The sequence below is a fragment of the Myxocyprinus asiaticus genome, chromosome 39 (assembly GCF_019703515.2).
Source record: "Myxocyprinus asiaticus isolate MX2 ecotype Aquarium Trade chromosome 39, UBuf_Myxa_2, whole genome shotgun sequence".
Lineage (NCBI taxonomy): Eukaryota > Metazoa > Chordata > Actinopteri > Cypriniformes > Catostomidae > Myxocyprinus > Myxocyprinus asiaticus.
The window spans coordinates 24337863-24358436 of record NC_059382.1 but is presented as its reverse complement, the minus strand read 5'-3'; the positions used below and the strand labels follow the sequence as shown (position 1 = coordinate 24358436).

Below are 20574 nucleotides of genomic sequence, written 5' to 3'. Positions count from 1 at the left end.
CTTCCTCATGGTGCTAAGTGAATGAGTAGCCTCCACATGTGCTAAGTCTCTGCGGTAACACTTCTCAGCAAGCCACGTAATGCGTGGGCTGACTGTCTCAGAAGCGGAGGCAACTGAGATTCGTCCTCTGCCACCCGGACTAAGGCACGTCACTGCACCACCACAAGGAATAAGAGTGCATGGGGAAATGGACATGCCAAATTGTGTAGAAAATGGAATAATTATTTGATAATTTGATAATATAATTTGAACTATCAACAGCAATTCTTGATCCATGGTGTAAGAAAATAGTTCCATGCACAAATGCTTTTTTTTATTATTTTTTTTTTTTTTTGTTATTGTTTTTTTGTGACAGTCCTTAGTGTTACCTCATTTTTTTATTTACTTGTTCAGTATGGTTTCGGTACAGCAGGAAAAAGAAAGGATCTTTCTTTAAATTAAATTATTTATTTTGAAAACACAATGGCTGATGGGCAACAGTTCTTACTGTGAAGGCTAATTTTACATGACTGCACTATGAATATTTCTTCAACTAATTTACAATACAAAACGTCATGGTTACTGGTGTAACCTCCGTTCCCTGATGGAGGGAACGAGACGTTGTGTCGATGTAGTGACACTAGGGGTCACTCTTGGGAGCCCAAGACACCTCTGGTCTTTGATAAAAGGCCAATGAAAATTGGCGAGTGGTATTTGCATGCCATTCCCCCAGACAAACGGGTATAAAAGGAGCTGGTATGCAACCACTCATTCAGGTTTTATGCGGAGGAGCCGATATAAGGTCCGGCCATTTCAACGGGTAGTTCAGCGTTGTGGCAGGAGGGACACAACGTCTCGTTCCCTCCATCAGGGAATGGAGGTTACACCAGTCACCATGACATTCCCTGTCTGTCACTCACTCAACGTTATGTTGATGTAATGACACTAGGGGTCCCTATACGAAACGCCACAACTGGCTGAACTGTGTTACGTGAACTGGCTGTGTGTGGTGGGCAGACTGCTGTGTGCCTCATAGCCAGCGCACCAGGTCGACACGTAACCTCCCACAACATAGTTATGAGTGTCGAACGGCCCTTTTTGGGGACAAGTCGACTACCCAAAGATAGAGACAGGCTTAACCCAGTTGTGGCCTCTTTTCCCCTTCCCTTTTTCCACTCCCTAAAAAAGAAGGGGGATTATCCGACTGGGCTGCCAGGTCTAGTCGGGGGGTGTCCCTCCCAAGGGGAAGACACCGTGGAGACCACACCTCACCCAAAGAGAGAGGGGGATATTTAAGTGGAAGAATATGTCACACGGTCTTTCCAACCATGTGGAGAGCCTTCAAGGTAGATCCTGCCCAATGGGGGAGGAGTTACTACAAACATGGAGACTGGGGCAGAGGGGCTCTGCCCAAGGAAGACGCAGTTTGCCAGCAGGGAAACGAACTAGCGGAAGATATATATCGCATGGGGTTAGCCTTACAGGGGACCGCCATATGCGGAGCACCTACCCCAGAACAGGGCTCTTAGCACGTGTACTGGGCCGGTAGTGAGTCTCTCCAAAAACTCGACTGCCACAGGGCTCGGAGGAAGTCAACCAGGGAACAAAGTTTGTGAACACTACTGGGAATTAATGGCGCCAGGGCCCAGGGAGCCGCTACACCTCTGGTAGAAGGGGCTGGTAGCCCTACCGGGGGCGGCATGTCCTAGGCGACATATGCCATAGTTATGGCATCAATGAGCCAGTGGGCAATCCTCTGCTTGGAGGCAGCACTTCCTTTCCGCTGTGCTCCAAAGCAGACAAAAGAGCTGCTCAGAGATTCTAAAGCTCTGCGTGCGATCCAAATAGATGTGTAAAGCGTGCACCGGACACAGCGACGACAGGGCTGGGTCTGCCTCCTCCTGGGGCAGCACTTGCAGGTTCACCACCTGGTCCCTAAAGGGGTGGTGGGAACCTTGGGCACATAGCCCGGTCAGGGTCTCAGGATCATGTGAGAGTAACCTGGACCGAACTCCAGGCATGTTTTGCTGACAGAGAACGCTTGCAGGTCACCTACCCTCTTGATGGAAGTGAGCACAGTAAGGAGGGCAGTCTTCAAGGAGAGTGCCTTAAGCTCGGCTGACTGCAAAGGCTCAAAGGGGGCTCTCTGTAGACACTGAAGAACTACAGAGGTCCGATGAGGGAACGAGGTGCGGTCTGGAGGGATTCAGCCTCCTGGCGCCTCTTAGGAACCTGATGATCAGGTCGTACTTCCCTAAGGACTTACCGCCGACTGCGTCATGGTGTGCTGCTATGGCGGCAATGTACGCCTTCAAGGTGGAAGGGGACAGCCTCCCTTCCAACCTCTCCTGCAGGAAGGAAAGCACTGATCCAACTGCGCATCTCTGAGGGTCTTCCCGACGGGAAGAACACCACTTAGTGAACAGATGCCACTTAAAGGCATACAGGCACCTCGTAGAGGGGGCCCTAGCCTGAGTGATCGTGTCTTCCACCGCAGTTGGTAGACCACTTAGGTCTTCCACGTCCCGTCCAGGGGCCAGACATGGAGATTCCAGAGGTCTGGGCATGGGTGCCAGATGGTGCCCCGTCCCTGAGAAAGAAGATCCTTCCTCAGGGGAATTCGCCAGGAGGGAGCTGTCACGAGGAGCGTGAGGTCTGAGCACCATGTCTGGGCGGGTCAGTAGGGTGCTACCAGGATGACCTGCTCCTCGTCCTCCCTGACCTTGCACAGGGTCTGTGCAAGCAGGCTCACTGGGGGAAATGCATATTTGCGCATGCCAGGGGGCCAGCTGTGTGCGAGCGCGTCTGTGCCGAGGGGGACCTCGGTCAGGGCGTACCAGAGCGGGCAGTGGGAAGGATTCTTGGGAGGCGAACAGGTACACCTGTGCCTGTCGAATCGACTCCAAATCAGCTGGACCACCTGAGGGTGGAGTCTCCACTCTCCCCTGAGGGTAAGCTGTCGTGAAAGCGCGTCCGCTGTAGTGTTGAGGTTGCCCGGGATGTGAGTGGCTTGCAACGACTTGAAGTGCTGCTGACTCCAGAGGAGGAGATGGCGGGCGAGTTGTGACATACAATGAGAGCGCAAACCGCCTTGGCGGTTGACATATGCTACCGTTGTCGTGTTGTCTGTCTGAACTAACACGTGCTTACCCTGGATCAAAAGCCGAAACCTCCACAGGGTGAGCAGAATTGCCAACAACTCGAGGCAGTTGATGTGCCAATGCAGTCGCGGACCCGTCCAGAGGCCGGCGGCTGCGTGCCCATTGCAAACAGCGCCCCAGCCCATTTTGGAAGCATCTGTCATGACCACGACGCGCCTGGAGACCAGTTCTAGAGGAACACCTGCCCGTAGAAACGAGAGGTTGGTCCAAGGGCTGAAAAGACGGTGACAGACCGGCGTGATGACCACGCGACGTGTCCCATGGCGCCATGCCCATCTCGGGACTCGAGTCTGGAGCCAGTGCTGAAGCGGCCTCATATGCATCAACCCGAGCGGGGTGGCCACCGCCGAGGATGCCATATGCCACAGGAGCCTCTGAAAAAGTTTCAGTGGAACCGCTGTTTTCTGTCTGAACGCCTTCAAACAGGCCAGCACCGACTGGGCGCGCTCGTAAGGTGCGCCGTCAAGGAGACTGAGTCCAACTCCAAACTGAGAAAAGAGATGCTCTGAACCGGGAGGAGCTTGCTCTTTTCCTAGTTGACCCGAAGCCCTAGTCGGCTGAGGTGTGAGAGCACCAGGTCCCTGTGTGCGCACAACATGTCTCGAGAATGAGGTAGGATTAGCCAGTCGTCAAGATAGTTGAGAACGTGAATGTCCACCTCCCTTAACGGGGCAAGGGCAGCCTCTGCGACCTTCGTAAAGACGCGAGGAGACAGGGACAGGCCGAAAAGGAGGACCTTGTACTGATACGCCTGACTCTCGGACGCAAACCGCAGGAAGGGTCTGTGTCGAGGAAGGATCGAGACGTGGAAGTACGCATCCTTCAGGTCTACCGCCGCAAACAAATCTTGATGTCAGACAATCGCCAGAATGCGTTTTTGCATCAGCATCTTGAACGGGAGTCTGTGTAAAGCCTAGTTCAGAACTCATAGGTCCAAGATTGGCCGCAACCCACCGCCTTTTTTCGGTACGATGAAGTAGGGGTTGAAAAACCCCTTCTTCATCTCGGCTGGAGGGACAGGTTATATCGCGCCCTTCCGTAGGAGGGTAGTGATCTCTGCGCAAGGTAGCAGCATTTTCGTCCTTCACCAAGGTGAAGTGGACACCGCTGAACCTGGGCGGACGCCCGGCAAAGTGAATCGCGCAGCCGAGTCGGACAGTCCGGACCAGCCCTCACGACGGATTGGAAAGCACAAGGCATGCGTCCAAGTTCCGCACAAGGGGGACCAAAGGGACAATGTCATAGGACGTACTGGCAAGTGGGGCCTTGCGGCGGGGCAGAGCTCGAGGTGCCACACCACGTCGTGGCCATGCTGAGTCTAAGGATATTGAAGCACTTACCTGGCTCCTTGTGACCACCCCCGGAACAGCCTGGGACGGGGGAGGAAGAGGCCTGTCCTTGTGACCCGTGGAGACTGTCACATCGGGGTCAGATTTGTGCCACATCTGGGCGCTCAGGGACGGGAGACCGCCACTGGAGCGCCAAACCTGCCAAATAGAGTGGTGGACGGTGGTCATGATGACGGCCGTGCACATCGGATACGTGACCCAGGGAACAAGGAAACCACTCTTGCTGAGCTCTTGAGGACTGCAGCCACTTGGGCATGCAGTGCAATTAAATGCAAAAGGTAACAAAAAGATGGAGATCTGCTTACCAGCTCCAGAGCAGCGGGTTTCATTGTCCCGTCTCAAGGGCACTTTGAAGCCTTTCATGGGTTCTGGGCGGCTGTGAGACAGGTGGCATCTGCTTCCTGCGGTGGGCTCCATGCCAGGGCCGGGCCGAATGGGCGGGCTGCAGCGGAGCTGGTACAGTCACTGCAGGGGGACGCCCTTGGCGATGAGTAGACGGGGTGCGGGATCTTGAGCCGTGCCGGGGCAGGATATGCCGGCTAGCATCCATCTACTGCTCTACCATCGAAAACTGCTGGGCAAAGTCCTCGACGGTGTCGCCGAATAGGCCCGCCTGGGAAATGGGGGCAGCAAGGAATCGTGTCTTGTCGGCCTCACCCATCTCAACCAGGTTGAGCCAAAGGTGGCGCTCCTGGACCACTAGTGTGGCCATCGTCCGCCCGAGAGACCGCGCCATGACCTCCGTCGCTCGGAGAGTGAGGTCGGTCACCGAGCGCAGTTCCTGCATCAATCCTGGGGTGGAACTACCCTCGTGCAGTTCCTTTAGCGCCTTGGCAGACTTGCAGGAGAGCTTTGGCGTGCAGAGTGGAGGCGGCTTGTACAGCTGCACCGTAGGCCTTGGCCGTCAGAGACAATGTAAACCTACAGGCCTTGGACGGGGGCTTTGGGCACCCTTCATCCACCGGGGGATTGCCGAATAGCCCTTGGCCACCCCACCATCGAGGGTAGTGAGGGCGGGGAAGCTGAAAAGATCGGGACCGGGCAGTAAAAAGTGCCTCCCGCGACCTTGTCAGCTCTTCATGCACTTCCGGGAAGAAAGGAACAGGGGCGGGGCGTGGCTTTGAGTGGCGCCGCGAGCCCAGGAACCAATCACCGAGCCGCGAGGGTTCAGGGAAGAGCAGTGAGTTCCACTCTAGCCGACGCTCGCGGCTGCCCGGGAAAGCATGTCGTCATCTCCGCGTCAGCATGTGACTGGGCGATCGACCCCGAAGGGAGGAGCCCAGCTGAGGCTTCCGACTGGATGAGCCTGCTCTCCGATGCTGCGCTCGAGAGCTCATCACTTTTGCGGGCTCCGAATAAGAGGTCGAACTCGCCGTGAGACGAGCCGGCGGACTCATCCGGAAGCCTGATCGGGGCAGACAAGCGTGCTGGGGAATGGGAGGTCCGCGGGGGGGTTACCAGGCGGAGGCAGTCCCATTGGGGTCCCCAAATCGCTCCCAGTACTAGCCACGCTGGCCTCATACCCGTGGGTAAAAGGGGCACTTTCTCACCGCGCCTTGCCAAATGCTCCCAAACAACAGATTTTAGAGATGTGGTGGGTCTTCAACCTCTGGCTTATTTAAGTCTGACATATTTATATTTTGTTTAGTTCCATCAAAGTTGGGAAAAATAGTGAGCTTGTAAGGATAAACTTCACATGCATTTATCTGATCCGCAGTTTCTAGTGTACCGTGTGGCATTCTGTTCTGTTAAGTTTGGGTTCCGTGCGGTCCCGTGTTGATCCACAATCTTTGTTCATTTTAGTTCTACGCAGTTTGTGTTGTTCGTTATATGTTGTTTTAATCTTGGTTTCATGCAAGCTAAGATATGTAATCATTCGCGTGACTGTGTGTACCGTACCGAAGGCCCGTATCTGTTCGGTTTGGTGTGGATACATGTACCGTTGCAGCCCTAATACAGTGTATATCTACTGTATGTATATATATATATATATATATATGTCATAATGCAGGGCTACTTATGAATGATTTGCAATGGGTAAGGATGATTGGCAGGATAATGGTGTAGTTGTGGCCTACCAGCTACCAGCAGCGCTTACTGGCTACTTGCTAACTAGCCAAACCCTGACCCCTTGGTTTACAGTATTACATATTTAGCTAATAGCCTGTATAACTAAAAGTGAATCTTTGAAGAATATCCTGGGCCCTTTAATAAAAGAGAACAAGGGCTATCAATCTCCAAAGTAACTTAAATCCACTCTGTTCCTCATACAAAACAATTGTATGACTTTAGACTCAAAAAGAAAAATTGAGCAAGAGTCATGTGGAAAACTTTTATGATAATTTGATAATGTTTTTGTTGTCATTTTGGAGCTTGACAGCCCTAGTTTTTATTTACTTTAATTATATGGAAAAGAGTGACCAGGATGTTCTTCAAAAATGTACCTTTTGTGTTCTCTGGTCCTTTTGAGTCTTTCATTTTACGGATTTGGAAAGATATGATGGGGAGTACATAATGTAAGATTAATCTATTTTTCTTCTTTTTTTTTTTTTTTTTTTGGTGAACTCCTTGGAATCTGGCTGATTTTACTCCATCAATAGCACAGCAAATGGGAAAATAAGTCTTCAGATTCCATCTGGGCCTGTGCAGTGACAATGTGTACTGACAGATCTGTTCATTCCTGGAATGAAATGGCTTAGTTTTTCTTAAGTTATTTTTCATTGCCCTGTCACTGTGTCTTGAACAAGAGGGCAGCCATTGTGTGACAGTCAGAGAGGGGTGGATGATAACCAGGTTGCAGGCTGGACACAAAGTGTTCTGCTATTCATTATATGTTCACAAATGCTCGCGGGCTTAAGGATGTGATCGGCAAAAACTTTCACTGACATTCCCTGAAGTAGGTCTTGAGGATGTGTGGAAATTAAATGGCTGAGTGGACAGAAAAGGTCATACTGTTGGCCACAAAGTCTCTTCAAAATATGCTGTAGATGGTTCTGGTATGGCTGTAAAATGGATGAGAGAAGCATTTACTTGTAATGTATACTGTAAGAGCCCTGTTGGAACAACCAGCTTATACCAATTTAAGATGGTCAAGCTGTTTATTTGAATATGGTTGCTTGTTAGTTTTTGGTCCAAGGTTATCTACTAGCTGCAACCAATTGACCAAGATAGCCTCCTGTCAGGCTCACATCAAATTTCTTACATTTTTAATCTTCTTAACTCACATTAACTGAATTCTGTATGATGAAGTGTGTACCTTTTTAGCTAAAGCAGCTTCCGCTGTAGCCTTAACAAACTCATTATATTCTGTGCTGTGTCGAGCTTGAAGGTGATTAATCAGATTAGTTGTGTTTAAAGCTTTAACGGTAGTTCCACTTCATGAAATTCTAGCAGTGCAAAGCTTACAAATTGGAACTCTGCTGTCATTGTCACCCAGTACAAAGTAATTCCACACAAGGTACTTTTTTTTTCACACACAGAACGAGTTGTAAGCTAATTGTCAGATGTGTTTTTCTGGCCCCCTTTTGACAGGAAACAATCGGCCCTGATCATTGGCTGTTTTTAAACAATTGGCTGATGTTTAATCGGCAGATAATTGCTTTATCGGCCAATACAGTTATTAGGCTGGTACCATACATCTGTGTACGATATCTCCAATGTAAACAAAGCTTTAATGACCAACTGGGACCAGCTGGAAACCATGTTAAACCAATAGTAGTTTTCAAGAAAGGAAAAAAGCCTGGTATTTATTTTGTCACACACTGACTGGACAATCAGTCCTTCTCTCCTTAATGTTATCAATATCAGCATCTTCTTATTAAACCATATAAATAAAATATTTTTAATAATGTTATTAAATATTAAAGACAATATGAATGCTTGATTTCAATCTCCAAATGCTCCCTTTCTTTCATCTTTCTACACACTTTCATTCACCCTCTTTCTTTCACAGATCACACAGTGTTGTAGTGGATCTGGTGTATACAGGATCAATAATCAAAGCTGTCAGTTTGGCAGGAGAGAATTCATTAATGTGTTACTAATTATTGTTAAGTGGACTGATGCATGAGGTGAGCAGAGGCTGTCGATACGGCCAGTGCTGGTATGTAAGGATAACTCAAGGATAACTCGCCTGTTATCATTTATTTAGGGTTGGTATTTTACAGCTGCTGGGATATTTATTTATTTTGACACAGAATTGTTCTTAAAGGAATAGGTCACATAAAGGAATATGTAATGTTTTTCACTCTATCTAGCTGTCTGTCTGTCCATCCGTCCGAAAGAAATAGCCCAGGTGACACAGCCATCACACACATACCATCCTGACAAAGATTACTCTCTGCCTGTCAGCCTTGAAGGTCATTCCAGCCACTATCATATATAAATACTCTGTGAGACACTGGAAAGAATGAGTGTTAGAAAGAAAAGAAAATGTAATTTGTTATCTAAAAAGAGGACTTAATGAGCTGGTCTGCTGCCCACTCTTATGCCCTCCAATGAAAACAGATGGATCAAATGCCCTCGGCTGACTCCGTCTCTCTGGCAGGGGGTTGTCCGAAGGTCACATAAATGCAGTGATTGCCCACTCTTTCTCTCTGGAACATCCAAAAGTATCTCAGCTTTAATTTCGGCTTGCTAACAGGCTGGTTTGCATGACTGTCCCTGGATGACTTTCTTTGGAAGCTCAATTAGATGGTTTACCATTAGGTTTTGATCAAGCATCCAGGAGATGGTTACATTTTAATAAGTAATTATACTTAGTTGTTAGTGAGTGGCGCTTGCTTGTGCCTTATGATTAGGGATTCAAACAAACCCCTAACCATAAGTATTAAACTTTGTCATGTAACATAAAACACACTTTCTTTTTTGTACCTCAAATTATGTGTCTTATTGAAAAGATGTACACCTTTACTTTTTAAGTGATTGTACATGCAATTTGTGCCTGGTGGGTGATAAAATGGGCCCAAAAAATCACAAAGAATTACACTGAATGAGGGACCAAGCCATCTCTAACACATAATATTTGTGACATGACCACTGTAATGTAAATCCAGGACTCATGCATCAACATTCATGGGAATAAGTTGCTTTGCAAATGATATTTGTTTGATGTGTTCATATTTAGGAAAATAATTAGATTACACAGTCCTGACAACCTGAATGTGCTTTAGAGCTCTTTTCTTAAATCCTCAGGTTTGAACAAATATATAATCATAGGTAAATTGATCATACTGTTTACTGCAGTTTGCATGGAGTATTATAAAGCAGTATTTTGCACTCAGGCTTGAGATATGTTACTGCAGAGGTGAGCATACTGAGGCTGTAATGCGTAATGGCTTGTCAGATTTATTAGTTTGCCAGCTCTTGTAATATCCTGCTGTCTCTCCTCATAAGCCACAATGGCAGCTCGTCCTGTCAAACGTCTTTCTCCAGAGCACCAGAACTGCACTTCCTCTGTCACATCAAGTTAGGGGTTTCCATTCTGTATTTTATCACTGCTCTTGGATATTTCGATGAAAAGTAAAGTTACATTTTAAGGTGATGTAATTTCTGCACCACTAATATCACTAAACATAATGGCAAATTACTGTTTTCAAATTACTGTTTTCAAACACATTTCTTAAACACTCTCTCTGTCAGCCATTGGGCAGTACAACAGATAGTGCCATCCCAAACTCATACTATTGGTTGATGTAGCCGTGTCGGGCTGGTCAGGATGCTCAAACAAACAGAGCATTGTTTTGATAGCACCACAGAGACACAGTGTTTACACTTTTCATTAAAATCAACTCTCTATAGCCTACTTTTAGATGTCTGCATATTAAACTAGGATAGTATTTTACTATGAAAATGACACACTTCACCTTTAAATTCTTTTTTTTTTCACTCAAAACACAAATGTGCCCCAAAGTACCATCGTTTTTTTTCTTTGTTTCTTTCTTTCTTTTATGTAATTACCATGGTCATTATTTTTTTTTAAGTATGCCATGGTATTTAAACAGAAGTACCATGTAAATACCATGGTACAGCAATTTGATAATCATTCAGTATGTGTACTGTATCAAAGTACTATTGTACCATTGTATTACCATCTGAAACCACTGTTCCATGGTAATGCCAAAGTACTGTTTTGTAAGAGAAGACTGAATGATTTAGTGGTGTATTAACATGTAGCCGACTGTATCATAGTTCTCCCCAGTGTTCCTAATGATTGTTTGTTCTCTAACCTGACAGCTTTGCAAATAAGGCATTAAGCCAGTTTCATTTACATCTTTGTGAAAAATCAATCTGCAGGACTAATGTTGCCAGGCTAATTAAAAGGATGGAGTACATAAACACCCTCTGGATATGAGTAATAAAAATCAACTTTCAATACTGAACATGAGTTAAGAGTCCCTTTGGTAGCTTTCCTCAGATGTCCTTAAAATGTAGAAGTTAATTGTATGTCTCTTTCTAGAGTGTCTGCAAATGTCTTCAGACTAGTCAATAAGACTATTGCTCTTTTTCTTCTGAATTTCAAAGCCTATATTGAATTTATTTTCTATGACATTTTTATTTCTAACCCCTGATACTCACATAGTTTAACGCTGAAACATGTAATGTGTGTGCCACTGAACGGAATTGCAAAAATAAACACTGTTATCAAATAGCCTTCCGAAATCGTCCCCCGTCTGCTGATGATTGAACAAACAGATAGTCCCACTCCCAACTCACGACATTGGTTGAGTCAATGTTGTTGTGTTAGGCTGGATGGGTCACTCAAAACAAACAGAGGAATTTTAAAGCGCCACAAAGACAGTGTTTACAGTTTTCGAGAAAATTAACATACAAATGGTTTATTTATAGTTGTCTCTGTATATTAAAGGAGAATAGTTCACCCAAAAATGAAAATTCTCTCATCATTTACTCACCCTCAAGCCATCCCAGATATTTATGACTTTTGTTCTTCTGCTGAACACAAACAAAGATTTTTAGAAGAATATCTCAGCTCTGTAGGTCCATTCAATGCAAGTTAATGGTGGCCAGATCTTTGAAGCTCCAAAAAGCACATAAAGGAAGCATAAAGGCAATAAATACGACTCCAGTGGTTTAATGCATATCTCCTAAAGTGATATGATAGGTGAGGATGAGAAACAGATTAATATTTAAGTCCCTTTTTTACTATAAATGTACTTTCACACAGCCCTCCTATGTATGTTCACGAGAGGTTTTCTACTTTTATTTTCCACCTATTCGCATTCTTCGTGCATATTACCACCTACTGGGCTGTTGTGCAAAATACGATTTATTTATTATTTTCCTGTGCTTTATCGCTCGCTTTTTTTTTTTTCTTCTCCCTTCCCATTAGGCAGGGCCGTAGCTAGTGGGGTGAAAGGTGGTAATGCTTCTAAGGGCCCAAAGGTCCAGAAAGGCCCACAACAAATTCGAAACTGTGGCGATATGCACAAAGAATGTGAATCTCTAAAAAAACAGAAGAAGAACTCTGTCCTCTTGTGAACGCGCATAGGAGGGCTAGCAGAATTTCAGATTTATAGTAAAAAAGGACTTAAAAAGTGATGTGTTTCTCACCTACACCTATCATATGACTTCTGAAGGCATGGATTAAATCACTGGAGTCATATGGATTACTTTTATTCTGCCTTTATGTGCTTTTTGGAGCTTCTAAGTTCTGGCCACCATTGACTTGCATTGTGAGGACCAACAGAGCTGAGATATTCTTCTAAAAATCTTAATTTGTGTTCAGCAGAAGAAAGAAAATCATACACATTTGGGATGGCATGAGTGTGAGTAAATGATTAGATAATTTTCATTTTTGGGTGAACTATCCCTTTAAGATGGGATAGGAGAATGTTTTTTTAGAAGTAGCACCAAAACAGTTACACACTTCAGCTTTAATGTGGCATTGTATTCAATTCTGAGATTTTTAAAGACCCCATGAAATTGCTGTGTTGACGTATTTCTTATTGCAACAGGAAGTTTTGGTGGGACATATCCAAGGGCTGGTCCCTTTTATAGTCAGTAGGTTTTAGTTGCATCACAGCCATGAACCATGATTTGTTCCTTATTAGTTGTTTGCAGGGAGAGGGACATTTTGATTATTTTGAGCATTTGATAGGACAAAAATCTGGGAAGTCAATATTTCCGTTTTTCCTGGAAGAGAAAGACTGTACATTTTAAATGTGTTTATCTACTAAAAGCAAATTTTCTCAATGTTTAGGAGTACACTAGCATACATTTATATACTAAATATATTTATATTTTAATTTCACAGGTTTTTAATATCATATATTCAGGTCAGATATTCTTTAAAAAAATAAAGCATACAACAAAGATCTCTTTCTATCTAAAATACATCTATATTGTACCTCATATTTTTATGGCAGACATTATCTGTATGCTTTTGAAGAGTTCAGGTTTGGTTGAGTGAGTCCTGTGGTGTTACTTGTCTCCTCTGTAGTTTGACATGCAGCGGATAACACTGGAGGAGCTGAAGCACATCCTCTTTCATGCCTTCCGAGACCACCTGACGATGAAAGACATCGAGAACATCATCATCAATGAGGAGGAGAGTTTGAACGAGAACTCGGGGAACTGTCAGACAGAGTTTGAGGGAAGTGAGTGTAAACATTCCTGCCTTGCAATTTGGTTTGTGAGACTAGTGGCACAGAATTTTTACACTTCAGCTTTAACAGTAAAATAATAATAATAATAATAATAATAATAAACTTCCATAAAATTTAAAAGAATTAAAAATAGTTTATTGAAAAAGATCAAACCAAAAAACATCAGAAGCTCTTGCTACAGTAAGTTCTCACCAGCAGTACTAAGTAAATTATGATAAAAAGAGTTTGCAAAAAATAGATTTTACAACATTTATAAATATAGTAACTATTTATGATAATTGAGTAATGGCTGCAGCCTTGGTGGATCTTCAGTAAAGGTTTGTGTGATTACTCAGTCTGTTTTGTCTCTCAGCTGTGATGAGTCTTAATGCTGAAGCAGGGGTGGTTCTAGACCATTTTGAATGGGGGGGCCAGGGTGGAGCCGGGTGTGCTTGTAGGTGGGCAACTGTATTATACCTTAAACGTCCCCTGTACACAAATAAAACATCATTTGCTGTTTTAATATTTGCGGACATGCAAGATTTTTAAAGACAACCAAAGATTCACCAAATTTGAGTAAAAATGTTTACATTTTAATTTTAAAATATATAAACAAACAGGCTCATGACAAATGTTTAAATTAGTCAATATACCCTAACATTCTGGTTTTACCCACAAAAAAAAAAGCACTTCTGAGCAACTAAACCCATTAAAAAGCACTTCTGAGCAACTAAACCCTTTAAATTGCAATGTAGACCATATAACAGAACTTTGTAACAAATTTGGAGTTATTGTTGCTTTTTTCTCACTGCTCGGAAACTGGGGAATCTGAACAGCTACATAAGCTTTAACTACTTTATTAGCTATAGGAGGTGTATAGAAGTTAAACATGGATGACAACATATTAGACATAACTGACCTAATGGTGCAGGTCAAATGAATTTTTTGTTTCTATATTGCATATATATATTAGGTCTGTCAAACAATTAAAATATTTAATCAAGATTAATCGCCTATTTTTTTTTTTTGTAGTTAATCATGATTAATCGCAATATCTTTATAAACATGAGTGGACAAAATATGCTTCATCCAGATGTATTTTTCAGTCATCCACACAAAACCTACCCCACCAACAGAGTTGAACAACAGAAAATAAACACAGCACAACTCAATTCAAATTATGTACAAAATATGGTAGTTGTAAGAGTATTATGACAGGATTTATTTGCTTCTTTTTATGGAGTTTTGACAGACATACAAAAATGTCTGCACTGTCATTTACAGTTGACAGCTCTGTGCAAAATACATCAAAAACTCCTTTCATACCTTGGTCACAATTCAGGGTTCCAGCAATGTCTCCAACCTGTGCATGGGCTAGTGCACTATCAAACAGAGACGCTGTGACAGAACCTTGGAGACAGCAGCAGGGTTTCCGTTTGCCAGTAATCAGTACCGCCGTTCCCTATACGCATATTACGCAGTCTGCGTAGGGCACCGACTCCCAAGGGAGGCATCAGAAACTCCACTGGCTGCCCTTATTCGCACGTTATATGTTATTCAAGCACCCGGTAGCAGTCCCGGAACACAGATGATCGCCTTGCACTCTCACATTCACTTCGCGCTCGCACCACACCTCACAACATTTGACTCGCACTCGCACCGCTGCTTGCAGTACAAGGCAGGTGTTCAAATGGCAGCTGTCTTGCATCTGATCTACTGCTATGCTACATTGATAAAATGCTTGCCTCAGGTCTCAGCATAATATCTCCCACCATCTGTTTTCCTGATGGCAATGCATGTGACATTAGCAGCGTTTGCGCAAATTGACTCACTTCTCATGAACAACAGTTTATTCAAAGGGTCATATTATGCATTAACAGCGTTAAAAAATTAGTGGATTAAACAAATTTTGCGTTAGCGTGTTAACACATTATCTTTGACAGCACTAATATACAGTATATATGAAATGAGTTGCAATAGCCTAAAGGGTCAATAAAACTAACCTGCAGTATATTGAAAACTTGGACTATGCATCAGAGACTTGTGAACATGTCTGGTGGTTCTTAACTGATTCTAATGGTGTTGTTTCATGCAAATAATATATGATAATGCCCTCTTCACTGAACCTCTATGGACTCTTTTTCACATCTCATCCTGTAATGAATATCACCAGTGTTCCCAGGGGTAATAGGGTGGAGGATTGATGCTCATCTATGTGATATTCAAGCTCTCTAGACATCAGATGCAATTTAAAGTTCAATATTTGGAGTCTTATTTGGTTATTAAAATCAGAAGAGAGTATTAAAGATGCTGGTTTGTTTTGTTTTTAAGTGGGCAGCTCATTTCCAGATTCCAGTGTGGGTGATGATATTTGCATATATAGGGTCACCAGAGCTCACTCAAGACTATGGTACACTACATCAGGATATTATCTTTTGAAATGAACTCGTAAAGTCAGCATGTGAAACTAAATTGACACAAACACAATTCAGTATATTGCATGCTGAGAGTATCAAGCCATTTTAAAGTGAAAGTGTGAAGTAGGCCAGTTTAAGTGTGCATTAAGTCATTTTTTATTTGTATTCATGTATTTATTTAGCAGACACTTTATCCAAAGTGACTTACAAATAAGGAATACAGCAAAGAGATTTAACCTATGGAGGCATTAATAGGAGAAGTTATATAATACAAAGTTTCAAATTGTTTAGAGAAGTACAAGTAGAGAGTAAGGTGAGAGACAGTGGTAAAAAAAACGATTTATTTTAAGTAGAAGAAAAAAGATCATTAGTACATTATTGGGTCAAGTGTGCACAGAAGATGTGTGTCTTTAGATGTTTCTTGATAGAAGCTAGACTGAACATGCAGTAAGTCCTGCCAGAAGAGCAATGCATTAGTCCAGTCCTGATATAACCAGAGCTTGGACAAGGAGTTGAAGCATGCTCATAATGCACTTAAATGAATAGTACTATTGACAAATATGTTTAAAATTATGTAGACTCAAACGAGATGAAAACTCCAGTCATATCAGTGGCCTTGAAAAAGCTATTGCATTCAGGTCAGGTCGCTCCCTCATAGTGGTCGTCAATTCAATGTGAGGTAATTCGAGGTAATACACTTCATGCATTCACACCAATAGGTGTCATTATAGAGTCAAAACAACTGTTGTATCTTTTTTTTGAAAGACGAATAAGAGCCAACCGTGTTCAAAAATGAAATTCTAGCATACTGCTGACTGCATACTGTTTAGGAAACAATGTATGCTGCCTGCTATTTAAAAAATAAAACAGTATGTGTACATATTACACAATAATAAAGCTTTCAAAAACTTTGCAGTTTTTGTTCCTTTGCATACAAAAAATTTGCATACCATCCACACTATACATTACTATAAAACTGTACTCCAGAAATAGTACGAGTATTGCAGTATGGTCCAAACATACCCATTAACAGGAAATTACTTACTGCTCACTTGAGAACAAACTCATTGTTTGAATCCTCAGTATGTCAGTATAGCAACACGATACATGCTACTGTACAATGTTACTGTACAGCCTGTTGCAAGGACCAGGCACATCCCTTATGCTGACCCTGTAAGTCTCTGTCCTTCCAGCAATAACGGATGTCCACAGCACTAAAGCAATACTCAACTACATGTTCTTTTGAGCCCTCTGAGTCTTTATGAATCATTCATGACTGCGCCTGGGCTGTGTTGTCAATAGACGACATGCTGAGAACAAGAATGTAGGTAATGTATCTATCCAAACTCACAGGCAAAATGGATTTTCTTTAACAAAAAGCTATATAACTCATATATTTAAAGACCCCATGAAATGGCATGACGAGCGAGTTGAGTTTCCTAGTGAAACAGGAATTTTAGGCAAGGCTCATTCTTTATTTTTAAATAGCAAATAGGCTTTAGTTACGTCACAGCCATGAATCATGACTACGTTCGGAATAGCACACAACCATACTACTGTCATAATATTTTTGTAGTAAAAATATGGCAGAAATAGTAAAAGTAGTATGGTTTTATGCTAGTAGGTTGCAGATGGTACTCGGCCATCTAGTTTATACATTTTCAGCATAGTGTTATCTCAAATGGAACACATAATTTTTTACTACAGGGAAGCATTCACTGTTTTTCAGATGACGGAAGTGTGTGTTTCAAATGTTGTGTGTGTTTCAAATGCACACAATGTGTTGCCATTAGCTTCAGCATGCTAGCCAAGCTCAGTCCTTACACTTATATCCAGGGTTGCCACCCGTCCCACAAAATACGGGATCGTCCAGTGTTTAAAGATGAAATTATGCATCCCATATTGAATCAATGCGTGAAACAATTTGTGTCCCAGACTTTTTTCATACATCTATGCTCCTATATAAATTCTATAGGAATATATTTAGTAAATGTGTTTCCATCATAGTTTATGCACTTGTTTTCATATCAAATAAAAAATGTATCCACCTCAAGCTGGCGTATAAATTGTTTTTATTTGAGTTTTGGAAATTTTATTTGCATTCTGGTTTTCCATCCATCCTTTTTTATTGCCATATTCCAAAATGTGGATGAAAACCCAGCTCGTGTGACAACACAACCTACTCTAAAAAATGGCACAGAATAGTGCAGAAGTATGCACTTTGGGATGCAGCTAATATTTTTGGTCTGTTTTCCCAGAGGACAAAAAATGTAAACATTTGAAATGTTTAAACTTTTTGTCAGCTTTTATAGTACTTTCATATGGATGGCTTCAAAGTAATGAGACACATACTCAAAACCGACCAAACTCTACTTTCAATTTCATGGGGTCTTAAAGGCAGTAAAAATTACATGGCGCTTGTGTACTTTTTGTAAGAGAGAGTTTTCTTGTAGAAAAGTGAATTGATGCTGACAGCACTATCTTTTGATGTTCAAAACATGCTGAGTATGCTGCAAGAAAAGATATCTGACTTTTTATCTGCTGTCGTTTGGAAAGAGCAGGGGGAAAATGAAACTTCTTCTTACCTACATTTGCTCATTATGGTGTCTCCACTCTGCCTTAACGAGGCCATGGATTAGCTGTGGGGGGCGGGACTTGCTGACTACAGCTCAATGCCGGAAGGAGGACTGAAGCGGAAAATGATATCACGGGGTGAAACTGGCATGCAATCTGTCTCGCTGTGTGATCCAGAAGCAGCTAATAACCACCTCTATTCTGAGCCCAAACCTTACTGTCACCCTAGAGCTGCCACGTGTGCTCAGGTGGACCTAATTTCTGACTTTACTCCCAGCAAAATGTTTTCATCTTGCAGCTGCAGAAAACAGGGTTCTTTATTTAGACGGGTCAGATTGTCAGATGAAAGGCAGTCAGCTAGAATGCAAATCAACGCCTACGCTTTCAGCCATAAGTAGAAAATGTATTCATGTGTTCAGATTAGGATAAAAATGCTAATCGCTCTGTTTCTTTTGCTTCTTGTTGAATTGCATTCACATGCTCTTAAGACTAAACCCTTTTTATTGTCTGTCTCTCCTCTTGTCGACTGCAGTTCATCCCAAAAAGAAAAACCGGCAGACGTGCGTGCGCAAGAGCCTGATCTGCGCTTTCGCCATGGCCTTCATAATCAGCGTCATGCTTATCGCAGCCAATCAGATGCTGCGCAACGGCATGGAGTAGCAACACCACTGTGAGCGGGGCGGAGCCTGCATGTGCATGTCTGTCGATGAAGTCATTTCCTGAAACAAACAAAACCAAACACCTCACAACTGAAAAGAGGAGCTTTTTATTTTTTTGTATTTTTTTTTTTTCTCACTCTATTTTTCCACACGGACCAAGCGACATGTGTGCGGCAAGCAAAGCCAGCATGTTTCTCTCTGGCAGGGACTTTAAAGGGCTGACTTTCTGCTTTTCGTGGCACCTCTGTTCCCTAATGCAATAATGTGCAGGAGTTCATAAGCACCTCTTTTGCATTGCCGTCTCCTCCATGGCTCAGATTTCAGCAGGGATTTGTTGATGAGCTTCGGCAGGGCTCAGGCCTGCTGTCGATGTAGGAAGGCAAAAGTAATTGGCAACTCATTACATTTTTGTGGAGGGGAGTTGCAGCATCCATTCCACAGACTATTTCTGTCTGCTTTAGCCAGAGTGCGTTTCTGGTTCTGGGGATGGTGGGAGGCTGGAGAAAGAGTGCTCTCTGTAGTCCATAATTAAATCCATATTTGTCGGCTGTACAAATCCATAAACCTGACTCATAGTTTTGAATCATTTCGAATGTGTTTTGCTGTTTGTGTAAGGAGAAAACTCAGATCTCATCTTCCCTTGTCTAATGCTTTTTCTAAAGTGGGTTTGTTATGAGTAGAAGATATGTATGGAATGTAAAACCTGCCAATATTAAATAAATGAATGCAGTGATAAAAATGTAAATTAAAACGTCATTAACCATTTTGTTTCCACAAAGTGTCTGTGAAATATGCGACAAAATTAAATGATTCAATTTTCATTTTCACGCTGACAGTGCTCCGTCCCTGTCAAATTAAAAACTAAAATGCATTAGCTGATTTTAAATTCCATTTTCACTGCAATCTTGAGGAAAGACTACCAATATTAAAATTAAAAAGCAAATGCGAAAAGAAATTGAAAATCATTTTTTTCCAAAGCATTTTCTCAGTGTTATCACAATAAAAGTGACATAATTCAAATTAAAATTCAAAGTTCTGTTTTAATTTTATTTTTTATTTTATCTTTATTTTTATTTTTCAATTTCAAATTTCATTTTCAATGCCAACATGTAAATTCTATGTTAATGAGTGGGTGGTGCTCAAGAGAGGATCCTTTAATACAGAGGTGGGCACAGAGAGGTTGACAGGGAGATAGATGTAAATAATAGGGTTGTTACTGATTAATAAATCATCAATTATTTGCCACTGTTAATTGAATTGACCAATTATAGTAAATAAACAAACAAAAAAATGTGGAAGATCTACAGAATTTACCACGCTAAGGACCTTATCTCAATGTGTGGTGGAGAGAGAGAGACAGGTGTGCGGGAGAGTTGCACGCTAATCTGGTGGCAAGTTTTATAATCTTTCATATCATATTGTTCATTAAAATAAATGATAGGTTCTAACCCTTGATGACAGAAGCCTCCAGTGCTCAAGGAATTTAACAAATGAGACTGGAGTGGGATGTTCCACATTGTATGGCGCATCTAAGTGTGTTCAGCGGGAGACGCGGATATAAACACAAAGACAGCGCGCAACAGTGAAAGCCGCCGGGGCAGCACACGTTGATAGAAGAACTGTCCGCAACCACCCTATCTATCTCCCTGTCAACCACTCTGTGCCCCCTAGTGTGAGAACCACTGTATTAAAGGATTGTCCCTTGAGCACCACCCACTCATTAACATAGAATTTAGATGTTGGCTTTGAAAATGAAAACTGAAGTTGAAAAATAAAAGATAAAATAAAAAACTTGCATTTGAATTTTAGTTTTAATTACGTCCCTTTTATTG

The 20574-nt window shown here is 42.7% G+C and overlaps 1 protein-coding gene across 2 annotated transcripts in view; it reads left to right on the top strand.

Moving 5' to 3' along the window:
* caln1 (calneuron 1) overlaps positions 1 to 19463 on the top strand; it is an 88891-nt gene extending 69428 nt beyond the window's left edge. For both annotated transcript variants that reach the window (XM_051678807.1, XM_051678806.1), the window contains exons 5-6: positions 12948 to 13104; positions 18616 to 19463. In XM_051678807.1, coding sequence (XP_051534767.1) covers positions 12948 to 13104; positions 18616 to 18743 — 285 coding nt within the window. In that variant the 3' untranslated portion in view covers positions 18744 to 19463. The remainder of the gene's footprint in view (positions 1 to 12947; positions 13105 to 18615) is intronic.
* Positions 19464 to 20574: the final 1111 nt, after the last annotated feature.